Genomic DNA, 19,749 nt, shown 5'->3' with positions numbered 1-19,749 from the left:
TGAAAAATAGGGTTTTAAAAATCATGATCATATATACAAAATTATGAGACAAAACAACAGTGTTCCTTGTGTATAAAAAAATACAAAAACAACAGAAAAAACAAAATTTCTTTGATATAAAAATGAAATTTTCTTCTTAACAGCAAATAATCGATGTTGTATGATAAAAGATGAGACCTCGGATTCAGAATCTATTTCTATCATTAGCTCATCCTAGTCAATCTACAATCTGCATTTCAACCTACTGATGAGTTGTGGGATTTTGTTTTTCACGAGTGGCCAGCTCAGTCATGGATTGGTCTACGTCTAATAATTTTAAAGTGTAAGCAATAAAAGTTACCTTACGAGCCCGTTCAGCAGTGAGCCGGTTTCTTTTAGAGGAGTGGATAAAAAAACCATAAGTACTGAAACTTCTTTCAGTCGCTGCACTGGATGAAGGCATGCTTAATATATCAACTACTATTTTAGTTTATTTTGTTCCGAAACATGTACCTTTTCACCATATGATTAAGTCTAGTTTTTCAATTGATTTTACAACATATGGTTTTACAAAAAATCCCTCCTTAGACCGATAAAGTAACAAATCTGCAATTATTTCAGCCGACTCATCACCATATTTTAAAGTTGCTAAATTATCTACAAACTCAGTTTCCTCAACTTGTTCTTCTCTGCTTAAATGAACGCCATTCTAAATATTTGCACGTTAATATTGCACCAAAACAATAAATTAATATTGACACTGTAAACACTCTTGCTAGTGGTTCATGGGATTGGCAAAAACAATATACCTACATATTTTTTAAATTATAATAATTTGACCCGTATCTCTGTACCTTGGAGGTAAACAGTCGTATATCCACAATGTATACATTTGCAAGAAAGCGCAAAATATACAGACTAGTCAATAAACTATAAAAAAAATTTATTTCCATTACGTCGAATTCAACATTATTGGTATATTATAATATGTAAATGAAAATCTATTACTGGGTATTAGTATTGTTAAGAAATTATTTAACTGATGTATAATAATGGGAGTTACGACTTTTTACCTCTATGTCTTTAAACAGGTAATATGCAAAATAAAAATCGTAAGTGATTACAAAAATAGTATATTCCGTATTTAAAAATGCAAAAACCAAATCACAATGTTTGGAACAAAAAAAAACTCTTGTTTTTCATTATCCCATTTTAACACCCTCAAAATACCATTTAATATAAAACTGGAGCTACAATTGTTTACCACTACCGCATACGAAAGCATACTATCTAATATACGCACGTATTTATGGAGTTGCTATGGATATACTACTGTTTATCTCAACTGACTAATGGAGTTGCTATTGTTTTTAAACGCCTTATCTAGGCAACTAATAACGCTGGATGTACAATTTTTTGCCACAATATGCTATGAAAATCTGACAACAAGAGCGTGGTATTAACTCCATTTCAGCAAAAAGTGGAGTTACGACTGTTTACCTCCAAGGTACAGATCTAGTTTTTATTTTTGTTTCGGTTTTTCAAAATACATATAGAAAATTTTTGCCGAGAATATTCTCGAGAGAATTTTCTGGCCGAGAATATTCTCTTCTAACATCACTACCTATACCCATGAACAATCACATCAATCACTTATTTTGTATTTGCTATCTTTTTCTATAACAAGAGTTTGTTATTTATAGAAAAAGACAGCTTGTAGATATCCTTGCGCTTGAAACATGTGCTCATCACTTTCATGTTCTGTTCTTCCGTGAACTCAATTACTCTCCTTCCATTATTATTTGTTATTTCATGTTTGCTTTCCCCTCCTACTATTTTTCTGTACCTTATTTCTCTTCCTATTTTGGCATTCATATCCCCCATGATCATCCTCGTCTTTTGCTTGTTCAGTTTATTGTACTCTCTTTCTAATATTTCACAAAATTCGTCTTTTGAATCTTCTGTCTTCTCCTCTGTTGGTGCATGTACGTTTATTAGTGAGATGTTACTTTTATCCTTTCGTTCTAGGCAGCACATTTATCGGAAATAGGAACAAAGTTCACGATATTTCCCTTCAATTCTTTCTTTAGGAGAAAGCCAACTCCATATATCCTTGTTTCTTTTCCACTTGTAAACAAAATATAATTTGCCAGCTCCATATTTCTTGTTTCTTTTATATGGGTCTCTTGATTATGTTAATTTTTATTAAAAGAGCGATTTAAGAAAATCTGCATAGGGATTACGTACACTCGATACGCATCGTATCCGCCATATTTTCCTGTAAGGCGCTATGGGAAAACATGGCGGATACGATGCGTATCGAGTGTACGTAATCCGGGCCCTGTTTAATCCGAAAAATTTGGTAATCCGAAATGGATTTGGTCCCAATTATTTTGGATTACTGGGACTCTACTGTACTTGATATTCCATAGGTACCTACCTATTCTTTTTTACTTAACAAAGAAAAACAAAGTGCCTCACAAAGTGGAGAGCAGGTTAACCTAATATTAAAATGTTAGTAATTACCTATCAGCAATTCTGTTTTGTAATATTTTCTAATTAATAGGGCCAATTATAGTTAACACTTTTAGTAGTGTTATTAATTTGTAATCACCGGCAAAAATCATGCAAGAATATTTGCGAAAAAGTGGTATTTTATTGGGAATTTTTGTCACGACCTTTTATTAATAATGGAATATCAAGGAAGCATTCAACTACTTACACATTTTGTAAATACGCTACTTTAGAATCGGGTCTATAGTTGTGTGTCTGCAAAGAGTAGATAATTTCCTTATCGCTTAACATTCTACTGTGTGATTCCTTTGTAGGTTCAATTTTTCTAACAAAAATCTTAGATAACCAGGCATCATTTTTGGTAGTAGTTGTTGAAACTGATCTGTAAAATTAGGAATTTTTTATAACGTGCCTACTGTGATTTTCATTATTTACCTAAAATTTGGAGGCAACTTATTGAAAAATTTGAAAAGATTGGCCATTTTTTGTAGTTACTAAATTTTTATATTTTTGATGTCATTAAAAGGTTATCTCTCACTTCACTAGGATGAGGATGTGCTTAAAAAATTTAAAATTAAAATTATTTTTTGTCGTCAATCATGTGTTGGACACTGACAGTAGACAGACGACAGAGTACAGAGTGCTCTTAATATACGTTTACACGGATGCGTAAATTGGAGAGACATTTAAGATTAAATTAAAAGTGTCACCTACTGGATAGGCAACTTTTAATATATAGTTCCCCAATAATTTTGAAAATACGTGAAAACGTTGAATTATCCACGTCCGTCTGTCCGTCTCGTCCGTAAACACAACTCCTCCGTCATTATACCAGGTAGAATGACAAATGATGTGTCGAATGAAAGCTTATAACCCAAGGATGGTACTAAAGGTGAGTAGTTTGGTCTAGGACTTCCGGTTTTAGAAATGCAACCGGAAGTACTGTTTTAAAGTCACAGGAATAGTGCAAGCGATATATCATTCGACGCGTCTTAGCAAGACGAGAACAAACATATACTTCCGGTTTCATGACTCTCTCTCCGTCCATACGAGAATACAACTCCTCTGTTAATAATACAGATATCATGACAAGTAGCATGTCGTATAAAAGCTTAAAACCAAAGGATAATATTAAAGAAAAGAAATTTGATCTGGGCCTTCCGGTTTTAGAGTTTCAACCGGAAGTATCGTTTTAAAATCACCGAAATAGTATAAGAGGTATATTATTCGACTTTCCGTAGCAAGACGAGCACAAATGTATACTTTTGGTTTTTATATCATTTCCGGTTAAAAATTTCTAAGTGAAGAGTAGGTCCTAAACAGTGGCGGCTCGTCAGAGGAGGCAACGGAGGCTTAGCCTCCCCATAATTTTTTTACACATTTTATGTCATATCTGGGACATAATATTTCTAGAATTATTGATGAAATGTCACTGTTTTGTTTATTTTGAATCAAGAAACAACAAGCGCTCGTACTAATAGAAAGTGTAAATTATTGCACACGTTTGTAACTAAACGCATCTGGAATGCATCAATATGCCCACCTGTATGCTGTGAGCAGCTCCTCATATCCCTATCAAGGGAGGTAGAAGCCAGACTCTACTCCGTTGTGTTCTAAGTTACGACAAACGTCTCGAAACCAGCGATATAGTTTCCTATGCGTACAATAATACTCGATAGAGAAACGTAATATTATATCGCTTCACGTCAAACTACCCAGAAATATATGCCAAGCGAGGCAAAACCAGAATTAGGCTCACTTGTGGTTTTACTTATATTCTATAAGGAAGTTAATAGTCAGAATATTTCTTGGTGTGATTTTATCATTTTATTTCTTTTAATTAGTGTTTGGTGAATTTTTGTATTTGATATATTTTTATTTGTGTTGTTATTGGCTTGGAAAGGTTATTTTTACAATTTACGTACCGTTGTTTGTTTATATAAAATGTATATAAATGAATAATTTTAATACTTTAACATAAGTAGTAGTTGAGACACGATCGAAGCAACATCGAATCTCTTTAATAACCGAATCAACCGAATCAACGTATTAATATTTGATATTTGTTGTGATTTCTTTTTACTAGTCTAAAAAGTGATTTGCAATTAGTGTTTTGGAACAGGTATATTAGAATTTTTAATTGCTTGCTAATTACAAGAATTCATAAAGTAAGGTAACACATTCCAGTCTGTTTTTTTTTCTTGTTCTTTTTAAAGTATTTGGAGGAACATAAGCGTATCGTTAGCTGTATTGTCGGAAATATGCCGTCAAATTTAATATGTTCTTGCTGCAGCAAATCATACAAACCAAAAATGTTAAAATGCTCTGTGTGTACTAAAGTATTTAGACATACTTGTGTTAACATTAGTGCAAATGAGCTTGAACTAATTAATGTTGAAGAGAAAGGATGTGACTGGTCTTGCATAAATTGTAGACAAATTGGTAATCAGATTAAGGACTTAAAATCATTAATTCTCTCACTTCAGGCTGAAATACAAGCCCTAAAAAATGATAACCAGATTTTGAAATCTTCTTCGAACCCACTAGAAATTGAAGAAATAATACAAGAAATCAACGAACGAAATAAAAGAAAACGAAATGTTATTCTCTTTGGTGTGCCGGAACAGGATCGACAACTATCTGAGGATAATCGTAAGAATAGCGATAAGTCTGAAGTTAAAAAAATAATCTCAAGCGTAAGTCCTAATGTGAATACTGCCAACATTAAGCTCTTCAGACTTGGGCAAGTTAACCAAGGGCGAATTCGACCAATTAAGGTCATATTAGATGATGAAAGTGATGTATTTGCTTTAATACGGCAAGCTAAATTTCTAAGAAATGGGAACTACAAAAATGTGTCAATGTCATTTGATCGAACTAGAAATCAAATTAATTATTACAACAATGTTAAAGGTTGAACTAAACAACATGAATGCGAGTGGAAATGGATCTTTCCAAATCAAGTATATGAATGGTATACCCAAGGTAGTGCCTTTAAACCAATAAAGCCCGACAGTGTTGTAGGATGTGAACTTATATGTTATTACCAAAATGTACGTGGTCTTAACTCTAAAGTTTCAGAGTTTTATACTAGTGTAAGTGAGGGTGAATATGACATTATTGCTTTAAGTGAGACCTGGTTGAACAAGGATGTGTCCAGTCTAGAGTTGTTTCCTGATCAAAACGATATGTATAGAAAGGATCGAAAATTTGATATTGTAGATAAAACCACTGGGGGAGGCGTCTTATTAGCGCTGAAGACGGAGATTAAATCGTCTGTTATCGATGTATCCACATACGATCTACAGTTTCCCCTAATCGATATGTTAGCTGTAAAATGTTGTGTTGGTTATAGAAAATTTTATGTTTTAGTTCTTTATATTATTGATAAGTTAAGTTCTGAAGACTTCGAATACTTTTTTGAATGTTTAGAACAACTGGATATATTTAATGAAACCATTGTTATATTAGGTGACTTCAATGTACCCAAGTTTGTAGACCAAAGCAGATTAGATATAAAAACATCAACTGTATTAGATTTTTTAAGTTTATTTAATTTAGTTCAATACAATGATGTGCCTAATAACTTAGGTCGTTTGTTGGATTTAGTAATGTCGTCAGAGAAATGTGATATTATTCATGATGATTCTTCACTGGTTAAAGAAGATGGTCATCATCCTGCACTTATGATAAGGATTAATAATTTGGAAAAAAAGGAAATTAGGTTTTTACCAAATTCTAATTCGAAAATGTATAATTTTAGGAAAGCAAATTTCACTTCTCTGTATTCTGAACTATTACAAACTAATTGGGACTTTTTAGATAATTACGATGACGTAAATATAGCATTAAAGCAATTTTATAATATATTGTATACAATATTTGATAGATATGTTCCGGTATACAAAAATTATAAACATAAGTATCCAAATTGGTATCACTCAGATATTATTAAAAATATTAAACTCAAAGCCAAAAACCGTCAAAAGTATAGAAAAACAGGAAACGAAATATATCACATAGAATTTAAAAGATTGCGCAAAGTTATTAAACAGCAAATTAAAACTGCATATAACAATTACATTGAAAACATTCAAGACAGTGTTACCATTGAAACAAAATCATTTTGGTCTTATGTACATACTAAAAATAAGTCATCGCGAATTCCAGGTGAAATGTGCTATGAGGGAAATAATTTTGATAATCCCCAGGATATTGTCAACGCTTTTAAAACATTTTTTGAAAAAGTATATGTATCTACTGACAATAATGAACCAGAGGACATCAGCGTTCAGGGTTTTAATTCACCAACCATTAATTTTTTGAAATTTGAAGAAAATGAAATTCTGGAAGCTTTTAAAAGATTAAAAAATAAAATGACGACTGGTCCAGATAATATTCCAGCATTTCTAGTTAAAGATTGTACACGAATATTTGTCAAACCGCTTCAAAAACTGTTTAACTTGTCTTTGGAAACTGGAAAATATCCTGAAATATGGAAAGAGTCAAAAGTATGTCCTATATTTAAAAATGGAGTTAAATCTGATATATCTAATTACAGACCTGTCTCTCTGTTGTGTAACTTCTCAAAGATTTTCGAGATTGTTCTGTATAATCGTATATATCCGTGTGTTCGCGGCTATATTGCACCTTTTCAACACGGTTTCATAGATAAACGATCTACCGTCACAAACCTGGTAGTGATGACACAATTTATTTCTGAAGTATTAGATGAACAAGGACAAATTGATGTCGTATATACAGATTTCTCGAAGGCATTTGATAAGGTGGTTCATCCGTATTTATTATCCAAGTTATCAAATTTAGGATTTTCTGTTAATTTAATTAAATTCTTTGGTAGTTATTTAATAGGAAGGAGACAGTATGTATTCTATAATGGCTTTAAGTCAGATTTAATTCTGTCTAAGTCTGGTGTTCCGCAAGGCTCCAATCTAGGACCGTTATTATTTTTACTTTATATTAATGATTTGTTTCAAGAAATTAACTGTAAACAATTGTGTTTTGCGGACGACTTGAAAATTTTCTGTAAGATCGACTCTATTGGCGATTGTTTAGAACTTCAGCGTAACTTAACTGCTATTGATACATGGTGTACTAATAACAAACTACTATTAAATTCTGCAAAATGTAAAGTAGTGAGTTTTTGCAGGAAATTGACGACAGTTAACTTTAACTATATAATTCAGAACTCTGTTTTGGAAAAATGTAATAGCCTCAAAGACTTAGGTGTCATTTTTGACTGCAAGTTAACTTTCAATTTGCATATTGAACAAAAAGTTTCTGAAGCTATGAGAATGTACGGTTTCATTATTAGGAATTGCAGAAACTTCACCAACATAACACCAATAAAATTATTATACTATTCTCTAGTACGTCCAAAATTAGAATATTGCAGTTTAGTTTGGTATCCTATATACAGGGTGTAACAAAAATAAAGGTCATAAATTTAATCACATATTTTGGGACCAAAAAAAGTTCGATTGAACCTAACTTACCTTAGTACAAATGTGCACATAAAAAAAGTTACAGCCCATTTAAGTTAGAAAATGAAAATCGATTTTTTCCAATATATCGAAAACTATTAGAGATCTTTTATTGAAAATAGACATGTGGCATTCTTATAGTAGTAGTATCTTAAGAAAAAATTATAGTGAAATTTGGACGCCCTATAAAAATTTTATGGGGGTTTTGTTCCTTTAAACCCTCCCAAACTTTTGTGTACGTTCCAATTTAATTATTATTGTAGTACCATTAGTTAAACACAATATTTCAAAAACTTTTTTGTCTCTTAGTACTTTTTCGAAAAATCAGTTTTTATCGAGATATTTTGAATATTTTTCAAATCCACCACATATTTGTATATGGCTAAGTACGATTATGGAGACTTGGTAATAATATGAAAATTTATTTATGATTTACATTTTTAGGTATATTTTGAACCATATTAAAAAAGAAGTAATATCTCGATAAAAAGTGCCTTCTCTAAAAAATACAAACAGGCAAAAAAGTTTTAAATACACTGTGTTTAACTAATGGTACCGCAGTAAAAGTTTAATTGGAACACACACAAACATTTGGGGGGTTTAAAGGAACAAAACCCCCATAAAATTTTTATGTAAACATATTAAAAAAGAAGCCGCAACTCGATAAAAACTGCCTTATCAAAAAAATACTAAGAGGCAAAAAAGTTTTAGAAATATTGAGTTTAACTAATGGTACCACAATAATAATTTAATTGGAACGTACACAAAAGTTTGGGGGGCTTTAAGGGAACAAAACCCCCATAAAATTTTTATGGGGTGCACAAATTTCACTATAATTCTTTTTTAAGATGTTCCTGCCATAAGAATGCCACATGTCCATTTTCAATAAAAAATCTCTAATAGTTTTCGATATATTCGAAAAAATCGATTTTTATTTTGTAACTTCAAAGGGCTGTAACTTTTTTTATGTGCATATATGTACTAAGGTAAATTAGGTTCATTCGAACTATTTTTGGTCTCAGAATATGCGATTTAATTTATGACCTGTATTTTCGTTACACCCTGTATAATTGTTATACAAAAGATATTGAAAAAGTACAGAGAAAACTTATAAAATATCTGATATTTAAAATTGATGGAATCTATCCTAACCGTGGATGTGATAATAATACATTATGTTGTAGAGTTGACATGGTTAGTTTAGAATTAAGGAGAGAAATTAGTTCATTAACATTTTTGTATAAATTATTACATAACAGTATTGACTGTAGTGATTTATTAGCACAAATTAATTTCAACGTTCCTCGAGTTAGATCTAGATCAAACGTTTTATTTAAGTGTCCAAGAGCAAGAACAAATATATTAGTTAAATCGCCTCTTTTTGTCATGTGTAAGAATTATAATAGTATTTGCAATCATTGTGATATTTTTTCGTGCTCACTTAATGATTTGTTAAAAATGGCTTCTCTTTACTTAGATTAGGTCTCTACTATTACTTTGTAGATGTTATACTAATGAATTATGTGATTATTTTTTTTCTGTATTTGTCCTATAAATGGGAAACTGTTGGGCAATAAAGCTATTATTATTATTATTATTATAAGTATATTATAATAAAGCTTATATTATTAAAACCTTAGAAAGACCACAGCCAAATTTAACTATTATTAAATCCTCAGGTAATCGTCAAAATCGTGCATTTAATATTAACTGGTATAATAAATGAGACCGGTTAACCGGGTCTATTAAGAGGGAAAAAGTTTTTTGTGTAAATTAAAACTTTTTCCTAAACAAAATATAGTAACTGCTTTAGATACAGCTCAAAAAGAGGCCATAATTACTTACAATAATCAGGTTTAGGAGAATAGGATGAATTTAAAAAGGCTTATCGATATAACACTATATTTGGCTTCGCAAGAATTAGCTTTTCGCAGACACGATGAAAGTGATGATTATTCCATTAATCGCGGCAATTACAAGGAAGTTCTATCGTTGTGGGGTAATTATGACTCAAAATTCAAAAAATTTCGTTAATTTTAGATTTAATCCTGTTTTTATAAAGTTCCTTTAGTAACACTAATATCATTATTAGTTACAAAAGCTATTCTACATATCAGTTATCAATGCAAGCATGCGGTAAGAGGGAGGGTCCCCGTAAGGTGAAATGTAAATAAAAATGGTCAAAAACAAATGGAGCCTTAAATTACTTTTTTTGGTGCATTTTTTTGCTAGTGCAAACTTGTCTAGATTTTTTATAGTTAGAGCCTCCCCTGTTGTAAAACTCACGAGCCGCCACTGGTCCTAAAACCAAAAAAAGTTAAGTAAAGTTTTTCATTTTAGTGGAGACTTCCACTTTATATTTAAGTTTCCATTTAAAACAATCTCATTAAGAGCCAATACAGGGTGTCTGCGTAACTTGGAACCATATGGGAAACTTTTTTAATATCAATTTCATGAAAAAAAGTCATTCTTTACAAAGTGCTCTGCATAGTCTAAAACCTAAGATGCGATCATCAGATATCAAATTTTGTCAACAGTATACGAGGTATGTCAAAAAATATGAATTTCGCTCAAGAGCAAACTACCTTTGTATTTCAAAATATCAAAAAATTTTGTTATGAAAAGTTATTTCAATTTAAAAACCATATGCAAATGTGAAATAACAGCCTTTTACTTGAAAAAAAATTTCTGAAATTTTCCTAAATTACCGATTCCGAACATCATTTTTATTTACTATAGACATGTAATAACTCTTTTATTAATAATTCTAGGAAATAAAGTTATTCTTCTTAAAAATCTGTGCATGGTCTAAACCTCAAGATGCAACCATCAGTTATCCAAGTTTGTTAATTTTATACGAGGTGTGTCAAATAATATGACTTCTAAATTTCTAAATTTCTAAGTCATATTATTTGACACACCTCGTATAAAATTAACAAACTTGGATAACTGATGGTTGCATCTTGAGGTTTAGACCATGCACAGATTTTTATGAAGAATAACATTTTTTCCTAAAATTATTAATAAAAGAGTTATTACATGTCTAATAAATAAAAAGTTTTTTTTTCAAGTAGAAGGCTGTTGTTGCATATTTGAATATGGTTTTTAATTACAAATAACTTTTCATAATAAAATTATTTGATATTTTGAAATATAAAGGTAGTTTGCTCTTGAGCGAAATTCATATTTTTTGACATACCTCGTATACTGTTGACAAAATTTGATATCTGATGATTGCATCTTAGGTTTTAAACTATGCAGAGCACTTTATAAAGAATTACTTTTTTTCGTAAAATTGATATTAAAAAAGTTTCCCATATGGTTCCAAGTTACGCAGACACCCTGTATAATGGCGGAGGTACATTTACAGGGTACAAGGTTTCTCCCCATGTGATAATCTGACGCGCTCGAGTAACTGCAAAAATCCCCGCTTGGGATCCCCTACCATTCATTAGATTAGATATTCACAAAAGTTGTGTTAATATTTTTTTAAATTACTTGTGTAAACGTTGTCTCGTTGGTGTTAAGGTGTTAAGTCAATGTCAAATAATTAGAGGTTATAAAATATATGCATATTTTTTAGGGCGGTTCAAACAAAACAAAAACACAAATTGTAAAAAATAGTTTAATATTTTTAAGAATTTTTTCTAAAAATGGGTAGGTTGGTTTTTATTAAAGCAAAAATTTCTTTATTATCAATATATCATCATCATTTGTACATAATATATCATATCTGTGATATCTACATCAATTTTTTTTGTAGCTGGATCTGCAGCTGAAGTTACTAAACTTCAGCAACATCTATTACTATTAAAACAAGAGTTTTCCAAACTACAAAGTAAATATAGAGACATTGAAATCAAATACAACAATGTAGTAGCTTCTGATACCAACAACACAGAAGACACTTTTGCCTCCAGACTCTTGAAAATCATCAGCAATCTGTATAATTCTGAAGCATATAGTGACATCAAAATTAAACTTAAAGATAAAGAAATTAACGCCCATAAAATCGTTTTATCAGCTAGAAGTAATGTTTGGAATGAAAATATTTTAAATCACACCAAAGAGTTGGATTGGTCTGAAATTGATGCTGAAGTGGCAAATGCTATAGTTTTATGGTTGTATACCAACAAATTAAACCTTCTGTCAACTACAGTAACTTTAAATTTAATTAAAAAGGCTCATGAATTCCAATTACATAGCCTAGTTAGTATGTGTGAACAGTTCCTAATTTCTGCAGTAGACATCAGATGCTGTGTTAAATTTTATTCAGTAGCTGAAGAAATAGAAGCACCCAGTCTAAGGTAAACTGAATGACCATGGTATACAGAGTGAGTTTTGTGTATGGAAAACCTCAATTATCTCAAAAACAGCTTACACAATTTTAATAGGTTTAAGTGAGTATATTACGGAAATATCTGCATTGTTTTCAGATGATTCGTTTTTCTGGATATTTCAAACGGGATATCTTAAGTTTATTTTTTGCGTTTTGAAGTCCTTAGGAAATGCTGATTATTTTTCATGTAATATTCCCTATACGTATTTTTATTTTTTATTTTTCCTTATTGCTACATTTATTTTAAAACAAATTATTATAAAAATCAATCTTTTCTGCCCGGGCAACAGCGCTGGATTAACCATTAGGCGGACTAGGCGGGCGCTTAGGTCCCGGGTATTTGATGGGGCCCGTGTCCCACTCAAATGCATTAACATTGAATTATTTAAGTAGTTATATAGAAAAAAATATAAAATGTTAAATAAATCAAATAGGTATAACTGAAACAAAGGAAAAAGAGAATAGTTAATTTATGATTCCCAATCAAACTCAGTTTTTTATTTGTCTTCTGTCAAATAATCCAGGAAAATACAACCGACTTCAAGCCAACATTAAGCAGTTATCTCCAACGGCATTTTATACTCTGTGTGTTCTAATCATTCTCTCAATTTGGTAATCATTTTTGCAAGCAAATTTTGCTTAGGAGCTGTTCATTATTTTGGAATGGTTCAAGAACTATTGGTTCTTAATGGTAAAATATTGCAAAACCTTCAGATTTTAAAGAACCTTTGGATTTTAAAGGAAGAGCTTGGATTGACATGTAATTAGGCATACACATAGCTAACACGTCAAAGAAAAAAAAAAGTGATATTGTGCCGATGTGTGCTTTTGCTCTTAGGTTGAGTCCACCCCTTCTCAGGCTTGAAAAAATATATGGTCAAAGTACTTACCGAAGTGGATAAACTGATTAATTCTAAGCAACTTTTGTTCTATAGAGTTTCTTCACCAAGTCAATACTTTTCGAGATACTTTCAAGTTAATATCTGGACCTCGGAGATAAACTGCACTATGTCATTTCGAACAACTGTGTTTAGCGTGTGTTTGCAAAAAAGTTTAGAGCACTTAGGATGTTAATAAAAATCTGATATATCCCATAATGAGTTGAAAGACAATATGACTCTATTTTAATAATAATATATAACCCATTTGTATAATCCAACTAATAAAATAAGTGGATTAAAGAAACTTATTCAAGAAAACACCATGTCGACATAGTGTAGTTTACCTCCGAGGTCGAGATATGTTCATTTTTCAAAAAAAAAAATACTCTTTTAGAAAAAATATTCTTAGCAAAAATATAGTTTATAAAAGGTGAGAAAATGGTGTATGTGTGAAGTCTGTAGACCCAAGAGGCAGAGGTGTAGCTAATGAAAAGTAGGTTCTTAGTTGTCAAATTCCAAATCGAATATTTCAACTTGAAATAATCAAAAAATTAAGCACTTTTCAGGAAAAACTCATCATAACTTTTTTAAAGTGTTTAAGAAAAGCTTTATTTTTGTTTTTTAAAAAAGGTTCTAGCATCCAAAGTAAGCAATATATGCTCAAAATAAAGTTGATCCCTTTTTTGGGTAAAAAAACTGGTGAAAATCACCCTCTAATTAGCATCTCAAATGAAATGAATCGTTACCGCTTCACAAGTTACTTTAATTTTGTATTGTTTATATGCTCTGTAAGTTTTATCAATATAAAGTGCTTATTTATGAAAGGGCTGCAGTAGAAAGGACTTAAACAAGTCACTAATCACGAATGCAAATTTTAACAGCCATATTTTAACCAATTTTTATCTTACAAAAAAACACAAATCTAAAATATTCAAAAAAGGAAAACCTATATTTTTACTCTAAGACTTTTGGTACCACTAATAATTTTTAAGTTATTTTGAAAAAAAGACCTTTTTTTTTTTCAAAATTTCAAAAAAATTGTTTTACTTTAAATCCCGATCTTTTGGTAAATAAGTAAAGTAAATTATAAAGCGGTAATAACTATTTTCAAGTGGGATGCACACTAGGGGGTGATTGTCAAGATTTTTTTTGCCAAAAAAAGAGACACAACATTATTTGGAGCTTAACTTGCTTAATTTTGATACTAGGAAAAAAACAAAAATAAAGCTTTTTTAACACTTTAAAAAAGTTTTGATGATTTATCATCGAAGAGGGCTTCATTTTTTGGTTATTTCACATTGAAATATTCGATTTGCAATTTGACGAATAAGAATCTACTTTTCATAAGCTCCAGCACTGCTTATACTGGGTCTACATACTTCATAAATGCACCATTTTTTTTACTTTTGTAGTTTTAAATGCACCATTTTTTTTTACTTTTGTAGTTTTGTATGTGCTATATTTTTGCTAAAAATATTTTTTCGATAAATACGTCATTTTTGAGTTATTTGCGAAAAACCGTCTAAAAACATGTTTTTTTTTGTTAAAAAATGAACATATTCACTCGCAAATAACTCGAAAAGTATTAACTTAGTGAAAAAACTATATAGAACAAAATTTACTTAGAATGAATCAGTTTATTCATTTCCGGACTTATTTTGAACGTATATTTTTCACCCCCGAGAAGGGGTGAAACTCACCCCCATGGCAAAAGCACACATCGGCACAAAATCACTTTTCTTCTTTGGCATGTTACCTATGTGTATGCCAAATTTTATGTCAAACCAAGCGGTTCTTCGATTCGGAGCAAAAACCGTGGGAAAATGGAAGCTGAATTTGATGCTGCTACAGCAGTACAAATTTTATTTAGGAAAATGAATAAGTATCAAATATCTTTTTTAACCATTATGTGGTCTAAAGTTTTAAAACGTTTTAGTGCTGCTAATAAACATTAGAAGATTCAACTATAAATTTATCAGATGCAGTTATTTTACTTAAATCTTTAGCAAAAGTAATAGCAAGTAAAAAATGAAAAATCATCTTCTTTATATTGTCGTAATCTATTTTTGTAGTAACTACTTCCCAAAACAACATAAATATCTGTAAATTTGTTTTAACTAAATGGTCGCTATAAAGGGGCCTACTTCTTATGGCCGCCTAGGGCCCCATGGTGCCTTAAACCGTCACTGCCGGGCAGACATTCTTTTAGGTTCTTTGGATCATTGGGAACAAAAAAGGTCTTTTGAAATTTTTCTCCAAAGTGGATCGTTTTCTAGTTATAAATAAACAATTTAAAACATGAAAAATACAAAAAAATATTGATTTTAAGGCCTAAAAATCACAAGTAAAAAATATTTTTTTGAAATTACGAAGTGGCTAAATTCAAATTCAAACCTTCTTCAATCAGCTCCCCATAAGAATTGTCCGCATGTTTTGTTGTGTTATTTTGTTTTTTAATTTGTTTTGTTGTTTTTTAATTGTTAATAAAGTGCTTATTAGAGGACGGATGATTGGGGCTGCATTAACAACTAAAAAACAATATTTCAAAATGAAATAAGCCCACATTACATATTGGAAACTGATAAAATAAGCAGGGTTGGCAGGTTTAAACCAACATGCTTGAAACCTTGGTTTAAACCAACTGGTTTTTTTAAGGAAAAAACCAAACTGGTTTAAACCAACTGGCTTTTTTAAGAAAAAAACAAAACTGGTGTTTTTATTTAAAGTTTTTAATACATATGTTGCAAATGAAGAAACTAACGATAAATAAATCCTATTTTTTTATTTTCGAATTTAGTTATTTGAATATTATTTACGTTAAAGATGTTTTTTGTTATATTAATTTTTTGTGTGTGTAAATAAAAATAAAAGTTGTCTTAATAATTTTTTCATTGTTTGTTACTATTACATATGTTATAAAATAATTTATTAATTTTTAAAGTAGGTAGGTATTTAGACTTTTAATACTTTGTATCAAATAAACCTGGTTTTTTTGGTTTTTTGAAAAAAACCTTGGTTTTTGCCAACCTTGAAAATAAGGTTTGAACTTGAATTTAGACACTTAATAATTTCAAAAATAATATTTTTTTACTTGTGTTTTAAGCGTTCAAAATCGTCATTTTTCTTTTTTTTTTTCAGTTTTAAAATGTTTAGGTACTTGAAAACGATCAGCTTAGAGAAAAATTACAAAAGACCTTTTTCCCCAATTATTAAAAATTAAAAAATTCCTAATGATCCAAAGAACCTAAAATAAAGTCAGCCAGGGCTGCAAAAATTGATTTTTATAACTTTTTGTTTTAAAATTATTTTTAATATACTTAAATATAGCAATAACTCCGAAATTACGACATTTAGGTATAGGGAATATTACATGAAAAATAATCAGTATTTCTTAAAGACTTCACAAACCCAAGAAATATACAGGTGTTCCATTAGAAACAAGAAAGGTCATTAGATTCCAGAAGAAGCAAAGATCTGACAACAATGTAAATACCACTATAATATCGGCCGCATTAGAAGACCCTTACCCGTCAAATTCTATAAAGATTGTGCAAGCCGTCTCAAAGATCATTGAGGTGTTTTACTCAAAACTCACTTTGTATTTTAAATACTAATATTTACTCTTTTTTAGAGAATACTGCTCTGAATTCATTTCTATCCATTGGGATGATCTAGATTCTTCTGACTTTGAGCACATGTCTGGACCTCTAATGTACAAGATGTTAAAAGACAAGACAACTTTACCTCTTCATTCTGCTGTCCGACTTCAAAGGGAGGATGTGGTTTTCTTATGTTTAGTAGATAATTCTTCAAATGTAAGTAAATTTTTGACAACTATTTCTAATTTAAGAACTACCAGAACTGTTTTCTAATTTATCATTTTAACAACCATGCATACTAGTCTGGGCTGATTATCGGAGAATAGGCCATTTTTGGGAAAAGTTATTTACCAGCAATTTTATTGCTGGAATCGAATTATAAGATCCTATATATTAATAATATAGGTATGCAAAGTCCTCAGATAGTGTGCTACTTTTTTTATAAACAAAATGGCGCACGAAAATCGTGTTTTTTTCAATTATTGCTCTATAACTCCGAAGATTTTTACAACAAAAACACCCAAATAAAAATTCACCGTGTTTAAATTCTGCATAGAGACGTGTTTTTCCCAATCTGCTCCGACGAAAATTTTCTTTGGAAAATGCGGGTTTTCCCAACAAAATTTTTTATTTTCAAATAAAGTTTTAGATAAGTAATTATCTACCAATAATTAAATAATTTGGTGACTTAAAAGCCTTCTTGGTTTAGATTACAGTTCCAGAAGCTGGTGAAAATTGAACGAATATTTTAGCAACAATTCAATTGTTAATTAATAATTTACGGTCGCAATAATAACCAAAATAATTATGATACACTGATCAAACTTTGAAATCTTATAAAGATAGATGCCTATTTAACATTTTCTCGACAAAATATAAATTTTTAATTTTTTTGCATACTCTTTAAATGTTTTAAAAAAATAGTTATAAGCAAATTAACGTTTCTCAGAAAGTTTTTATTATATTATAATTTTAAAAAATAGCTAAAATGCGCATTTCAAATATCTTGAAAATGAATGCTTTAAAACTTTTTTGCAACCATTTGCAAAAAAGTTATGAAACAGCAAAGTAAACATACGATTACTACGGTGTTTATAATTTTTTTAATTCTTTCAAAGCGTAGAAGTGAGTTTAAAGTACAAGCTAATTATTTACAAAAAAATATCGATTATAAGTTTAATGGTTATATTTTAATTAAAGATTATAAATATATTTTTTTGTAATTTACACGCGCAAAAGTAGAATAATACAGTACTGTAGCTAAATTTTTCACTCGGAGCGACGACCGGCCGCGCGACGTACACTTTTAATAAATAATGTCTGCTGCGTGTCAGTCGCTTCGAGTGAACATTTTAGCTCCGACTCTGTATCAGGCCTACTTTTGCGCTAAAAATTACAAAAAAAAAGTATTTTTAATCTTTGATTAAAATATAACCATTGCACTAATTTTTGACATTCTTTGTGAGTAATTAGATTGTACCATAGACTCACTTTTAAGCTTTGAAACAATTAAAACAAATTATTAACAACGGAGATATCGTATATTTATTTTGCTGTTTCATAACTTTTTTGCAAATGGTTGGAAAATTTTTTAAAGCATTCATTTTCAAGACCTATGAAATACGCATTTTAAGTATTTTTTTAAAATTATAATATAATAAACAATTTTCGAGAGATGTTAATTTGTTTATAACAATTTTTTTTAACATTTAAAGATTATGCAAAAAAATGAAAAATTTATATTTTGTCGACAAAATATTAAATAGGCATCACACCTTTATAATCTTTCTAAGTTTGATCAATGTCTCATGATTATTTTGGTTGTTGTTGCGACTGTAAATTGTTAATTAACAATTGAATTGTTGCTAAAATATTCGTTTCATTTTCACCGGCTTCTGAATTTATAATCTATACCAAGAAAGCTTTTATTTCACTAAGCTATATAATTATTAATAAATAATTACTGGCCCAAAAAAATTATTTGAAAATTCGAGATTTTGTTGGGAAAACCCACATTTTTCGAGGAAAATTTTCGTCGGAGCAAATCGGGAAAAATATGCCTCTATGTAGAATTAAATTGGGGTGAATTTTTATTTGAGTGTTTTTGGTGTAAAATTAAAATCTTCGGAGTTATAGAGCAATAATTGAAAAAAATACGATTTGTCGGCGCCATTTTGTTTATAAAAAAGTAGCACACTATCTGCGGACTTTGCATACCTATATTAATAATATATAGGATCTTATAATTCGATTCCAGCAATAAAATTGCTGGTAAAAACCTTTCTTTGTACTTTACTAATTAGACCAGCGTATTATAACTATTTTTTTTTTCAAAATTTAAAGATTATGCAAAAAAAAGAAAAAATTTTATTTTGTATAAAATATTAAATAAGCATCTCATCTTTATAATCTTTATAAGTTTGATCAATGTATCATGATTATTTTGGTTTTTATTGCGATCATAAATTGTTAATTAACAATTGAATTGTTGCTAAAATATTCGTTTAATTTTCACCGGCTTCTGGAATTACAATCTATACCAAGAAAGCTTTGATGTCACTAAGTTATTTAATTATTGATTAATAATTACTTACCTAAAACTTGATTTGAATATTAGAGTTTTTGTTAGGAAAACCCGCATTTTCCGAGGAAAATTTTCGTCGAAGCAAATCGTGAAAAACATATCTCTATGCAGAATTTAATTGCGGTGAATTTTTATTTGGGTGTTTTTGTTGTAAAGTTAAAATCTTTGGAGTTATAGAGCAATAATTGAAAAAAATACGATTTGTCGGCGCCATTTTGTTTATAAAAAAAGTAGCACACTATCTGCGGACTTTGCATACCTATATTATTAATATGGAGGATCTTATAATTCGTTAAAAAATAAAAATTGCTGGTAAATAACTTTTCCATGAATTTTGCTAATTAGCCCA

The 19,749-nt window shown here is 30.0% G+C and overlaps 2 protein-coding genes across 2 annotated transcripts in view; one reads left to right on the top strand and one right to left on the bottom strand.

Moving 5' to 3' along the window:
- The window catches only part of LOC114332940 (protein NipSnap), a 32,021-nt gene extending 28,893 nt beyond the window's left edge, over window positions 1-3,128 (bottom strand). The window contains exons 1-2 of the mRNA XM_050648466.1: window positions 2,929-3,128; window positions 2,702-2,875 (exon numbers count right to left, since the gene is read on the bottom strand). Coding sequence (XP_050504423.1) covers window positions 2,702-2,875; window positions 2,929-2,975 — 221 coding nt within the window. The 5' untranslated portion in view covers window positions 2,976-3,128. The remainder of the gene's footprint in view (window positions 1-2,701; window positions 2,876-2,928) is intronic.
- Window positions 3,129-11,503: 8,375 nt separating this feature from the next.
- The window catches only part of LOC114332941 (rabankyrin-5), a 241,665-nt gene continuing 233,419 nt past the window's right edge, over window positions 11,504-19,749 (top strand). Inside the window, exons 1-3 of the mRNA XM_050648465.1 lie at window positions 11,504-11,654; window positions 11,761-12,304; window positions 16,849-17,032. Of these exons, the coding sequence (XP_050504422.1) occupies window positions 11,651-11,654; window positions 11,761-12,304; window positions 16,849-17,032 (732 nt within the window). The 5' untranslated portion in view covers window positions 11,504-11,650. The remainder of the gene's footprint in view (window positions 11,655-11,760; window positions 12,305-16,848; window positions 17,033-19,749) is intronic.

The sequence above is a fragment of the Diabrotica virgifera genome, chromosome 4 (genome assembly GCF_917563875.1).
Source record: "Diabrotica virgifera virgifera chromosome 4, PGI_DIABVI_V3a".
In the NCBI taxonomy this organism is placed as follows: Eukaryota; Metazoa; Arthropoda; class Insecta; order Coleoptera; family Chrysomelidae; genus Diabrotica; species Diabrotica virgifera.
The sequence above is the reverse complement of the archived record's forward strand: the minus strand, read 5'-3'. Positions and strand labels throughout refer to the sequence as shown.